Here is a 5,241-nt window from a genome sequence, read left to right on the forward strand (position 1 = left end):
TCCTTCGGTTGGGAGTTCGGCCAAAGCCGAACGGACCTGACCGAGGGTCCCTCCTTCAGTTTGGCCGAACGGACCTGACCGAGGGTCCCCTCCTTCGGTTGGGAGTTCGGCCAAAGCCGAACGGACCTGACCGAGGGTCCCTCCTTCGGTTGGGAGTTCGGCCAGAGCCGAACGGACCTGACCGAGGGTCCCTCCTTCTGTTGGGAGTTCGGCCAAAGCCGAACGGACCTGACCGAGGGTCCCTCCTTCGGCAGGGGGCTCGATAAAGCCGAACGGACCTGACCGAGGGTCCCTCCTTCGGTTGGGAGTTCGACCAAAGCCGAACGGAACGGACCTGACCGAGGGTCCCTCCTTCGGTTGGGAGTTCGGCCAAAGCCGAACGGACCTGACCGAGGGTCCCTCCTTCAGTTGGGAGTTCGGCCAGAGCCGAACGGACCTGACAGAGGGTCCCTCCTTCGGCTGGGAGTTCGGCCAAAGCCGAACGAAGCTGACCAAGGGTCCCCCCTTCGGCAGGGGGCTCTGTAAGGCCGATCCGAAGCGGCCCAAAGGGCTTTCTCTCGGTCGACCCCAAGCCTCGGTCACCAGTAATGCTAGGGCCGAAGGAACAAGTCAACCAAAGAAGAAGATGTTAGTTACTCCCACAGGAAGGAGCTCCTAGTGGAAGTAAGGGGGCTCCTGATATAGCCAAAACAACCTCTCGGTGGGGGCAATGACACGTGTCATCTCTGAGACACGTGTCCTCCGCCAGACGAAGGTTCCAAGAAACCACTCACACTCGAGCACGCTCAATCACCGAGGCACGCTCGCAAAACCACGCGGGATCACGTCATCTGCATGAAGGGAATATTTCCCCTAGAAGGGTGGACGTATTCGAGTGGGACTCTAAGAGGGAAGAAGGGGGAAAACCCTAAGCCCGAAGAGTTATATAAGAAGGCACGGAAGAAAGGGGAAGGTAAGCTCTGATACCCTCACCATTACTCCCTTATTGAACTGTGCGGCCGACCCTGACTTGAGCGTCGGAGGACTAACCCCGGACAAAGTTCCGGGCCTCCGTCGTCTGTGTTTGTGTAGGTTCGACTAGCGGGGTATTTTTGGCAGCAACAAAACGCAACTCCTTGACTCGACCCATTGAGTGCTAAACAAGAAAACAATATTAAGAAATAGAATGACAAAATAATCCCAAATTTAAATATATATATATATATATCCCTAATTATCCCTGTGGCTAACTACATCACTAAATGTATCCAGAAACCCAATCACTCAATCTGAAAAGCAAGTTGGAGAATAAATTCCCAAAAAAACATGAACAAGACAAGATGCAGAGAGAGAAGCATGAGAAAGACAGACCTGTCGTTCTGTCATTTGCAGAAAAGCAACAGCATAGTACACCAACTCTTTGGCATTTCTCGCTATGACCTACAATAACCGGTTTTCAAGACATGATTTTAATTCAACGTATCTTGATATGAAAACAGGGAAACATTAGAAAGCAATAAGCGGAAGCAAGAACGAATTACAACAGCAACAGTACTGACCTTTACCAATTTGGAGCTGCCCACAATGGTCAATAAAAATTCAAACAACTGTACATTAAGGATGAATGTAAGAATACATCAATGAGGAAGTAAATTGATACGATACAATAGATAGATAGAGCCATTGACCAAGATAATCAAATAACCAGTTTACCGAGATCCAGGTAACTGATAAAGAATCAAAACAATTAAAACATTTAGATAGGTAACAGAGCATCTGAGTCATACAGCAAGTTTAGTCTGATCATAGAAATTAAAAAAGGACCAAGGCAAACACTACCAGGTCAATTACCACCCAAATAACTCTCAAATGTTATAGAACACATCCTAGGTTCCACGAGTCTCTTACATAAGAAGAAAACAATTAATACATTAGGTTTTTATTTTCCACATGCAGTTTAGGTCGAATAAGTGATATCCAGCCATTGCATGCCTGTTCAACATGAACAGAAGTTTGTGGAAGGTTTTGATCCTTTATAAAAAGAAAAACATTAATTAAGCAACATGGAACAATTATACCTCTCCAAAAAAAATAAAAAAAGAATAATCTCTAGCTCGGCCTTGATTTCAAACTGCTTGTTAAGAAAAGAGTTTCAGGGAATATGCAGAGCTTTTAATAATCACAGTGAGTATGCATGCACTGCAGGTTTCTTAAAAGGAAAAAAGACAATTATATCATGGGCTTCTTTCTTCACTCTTTTCAGGTAGTTATCTAACCTCAGGATAGCAGATATTAGGAATAGAGGAGGTCCTTTTTTACAGTTTTTATGTATCCTTTTTGTGCAGACTCTTGGCCTAATTAATAATTAGGTATAGGAAGCCTCTTTTCACTAATTAATAATTTTTTTTTTTTTTTGAATAATCAGTGGGCAGGGAAATAAAGAATTGATTTTAGGGCAGAGATAGATCCAGTTCAGTCTAAATTTTCCGGATATGATTCAGGAGATTTAATGCAGTGCTCTCGTTAATGTTACTTATTCTGTCATTTGCATTATTTCTGCAAATAATGTATGTATCCTCTGGAAATCCACAAAATCATTCAAATAAAAACCAAAATAAAAAATAAAGGAAAAAAAAAGAACTCTTGAATAGACTTCATGATTCTTAACACCAAACATATTCAACTCGAGGGATAGTTTATTCGCTTTAAGGACTTCAATAGATGGTAGAGGGAACAATCTCCTAAAAAATAAGCTCAAGTCCCAAATCCACCAGAAATCCTTGAGGGGTAGTTTTGAAACAAGGGACAAAATAAAAATATCAAATTAAGGGAGGATTGTCTTCAACCTCCAGCCAAAGCAAGGAGGCGGAGAAACAGCAACTCATGGAGCCATGTCCATCAGCTGATCCTACTGTCTCAAGGGGGAGTCGGTATCGACAGGATCTCTTGAATACATACCATCAGCAACCCAAACATCAACTACAAAGAAAAGAAAGAACTGCTGAAACCAAGCCAGGCATAGAACAGATATCAGATTTGACCTCAGGTTGAATATTCCACCACAGAGGAAGATTTGGGGGCAATACTCTAGACATTAGGGTTGCCCTGGTGGTAGATATCACCCAACCAAATATGGGACAGAAAGGGCTAGGGATGAGAGAGATGGATCAAATCTCTGAGCCCTGCTAGTTTGGTAATAGCAGAAATAACAGAAAAGATGGAGGAGAAGAAGAAATCACAGAATACCAGGAATAGGAAGGGAAGAGAAGAAAGAATTGAACCAAAGAGGAGAAGGGGAAAAGGAACTGTCAACCAGGTTCGCAACTCACCAAGCAGGCGCACCGTAACCAACAACTTGAAGCTTTCTCTATTCCAAACTCAATCTGTCTTTCTATCGTGTTTGGGTACAACTATAACACTATATAGATAAGAGGAAATAAAACTCCTAATCAAACTCAAAAACCAATATAGAATTCAAAACTAACTAGCCTATCTCCTACGTATCCTCCTCAAAACAAAACATGAGAAAGAAATAAGAGACTACAAGTTAAACTCAAATAATTAGTTAATCCATGGCCAGCCTCTATTAGATAAGAACCCAGGTTGGGCCAGTTCCGTCTAGGCTTGGAATTCCAAATCCGCTCATCCTGTTCCAACCATTCAAGTGGCACTAAATCACTAACCCAATCCGTAGAAATTAGTTTTCCTTCTCTTTCTAGCAGAATACTGCATCATACTACACCAACTCCCCCTCGTTTAAAACAAAAAGAGAACTCGTCTTTGTAGAAGGGTAAAAATAAGAACACTATAATGGGTGCTTGCAGCTCCTTGTCTGCAATTTGAACAAAATCCAAAATATGAAGCTTCGATGCTGCATCTTTGTCTTGAAACTTTAAGGGAAGAATGAACTCATAATGTGGAATACTTCAATAGCATTCATCGTTACTTGAACCACAAGCTAGTTTTTTTATTTAAAGGGATCAAACCTCCTACTGTAAGCAATGAAGGTTCAATGGAACTAGCAACATTACATACAATTGCTTGCTTTTCTGCCTCGTTAGGCTTAGGAATTTCCACAATATCTTCGTCTTCCAACTCCTCTGGTGGTTGCACTGTGGGTGTCACTTCAGTCGGATTTAAAGAGCTATCACACTACAACTCTTTTAAGACAATAATTGTTGAAAATATGAAGGCTTTAGTGTAAATGAACTCTCTAGTATCGAAGACAATCTTCCATTCTTCCATCCATGATTGATCAAGTACGATGATATCTTTGGAAGAAGGAAATACATGAGATCTAACACCATCAAAGTAGGAAGCAATTGAGAACATCACCGTCAGATTGTACGATGATCTCATCTGTCTTGGACAACATCTCCACCACGATATGCAAAACGAATTCTTCCCTGATGCAGATACGGCTGCCCTTTCTTGGTTGGACCAGCATGACCGGCTTTGGAAGCCAAGAGCCAAGAAGAACCGGTCCAGCCCAGGGTTTTGGTCCAACAAGGGTTGGAAATAAAATTAGTAGTTTACTTAGTATTTTATTTCATGCTTTTAGTTTCCAGACTTGAACGTAAGAGTAGGATTTATTTCCTTGCTTTGGTTTCCTTTTTATAGTTGTTTCCTAGTTTAGGCTAGTTTCCATTCCAGTTAAGTTTCTAATTTCATGTTCCTATTTTCCTATATATTGGTTGTAATCGATTGAAGATTTAGAGAGCAATTTGATTATTGAATGAATGTGTGAGTGTGAACCTCCTTTTCCCCCTCTCTACTCTGATTTCCCCTCCCTTCCCTAAGGGTTCTCCATCAACTTGGTATCAGAGCCGAAGGATCCTCCTTCGTTCTCTTCCTTTTCCCATTCTCTGTTTTTGGTTCTACCGTGACAGAGAACAGCCAAAAAAAAAAAAAAATCTTCATACCCATCGTCCCAGCTGAAACCCCAATCCCACCCCTTCAACCCTTCCGAAACCCCACCGAGCCTCTGTTACCTCCGTCTCGGCCTCGGACTTCTATCAGCCAAAAAAAAAAAAACTCTGCTGCAAACAGAGAAGCCGAACCACAACTCCACCGACCTCTTTTTTTTTCCAATCTCAGTCCAAACACCCTCTCCAGGGTTCTGTCCAAAAAAAAGAGCAGAGAGAGAAAAACAGAACCAGAAGGAAGCGAAGGAAGAAGTCGGAGAAGCAGCAGAGAGAGCGATAGCAGCCGCCGCCTCCTCTCTCATTTTTTTCCCTTCCGACAGCAGCCGCCACCTCCTCT

The 5,241-nt window shown here is 42.7% G+C and overlaps 1 protein-coding gene across 1 annotated transcript in view; it reads right to left on the reverse strand.

Moving 5' to 3' along the window:
* LOC122065530 overlaps positions 1 to 5,241 on the reverse strand; it is an 83,475-nt gene that overhangs the window by 55,760 nt on the left and 22,474 nt on the right. The window contains exons 10-11 of the mRNA XM_042629329.1: positions 1,539 to 1,586; positions 1,351 to 1,419 (exon numbers count right to left, since the gene is read on the reverse strand). Of these exons, the coding sequence (XP_042485263.1) occupies positions 1,351 to 1,419; positions 1,539 to 1,586 (117 nt within the window). The remainder of the gene's footprint in view (positions 1 to 1,350; positions 1,420 to 1,538; positions 1,587 to 5,241) is intronic.

This window comes from Macadamia integrifolia, unplaced genomic scaffold, assembly GCF_013358625.1.
Source record: "Macadamia integrifolia cultivar HAES 741 unplaced genomic scaffold, SCU_Mint_v3 scaffold205, whole genome shotgun sequence".
NCBI lineage: Eukaryota > Viridiplantae > Streptophyta > Magnoliopsida > Proteales > Proteaceae > Macadamia > Macadamia integrifolia.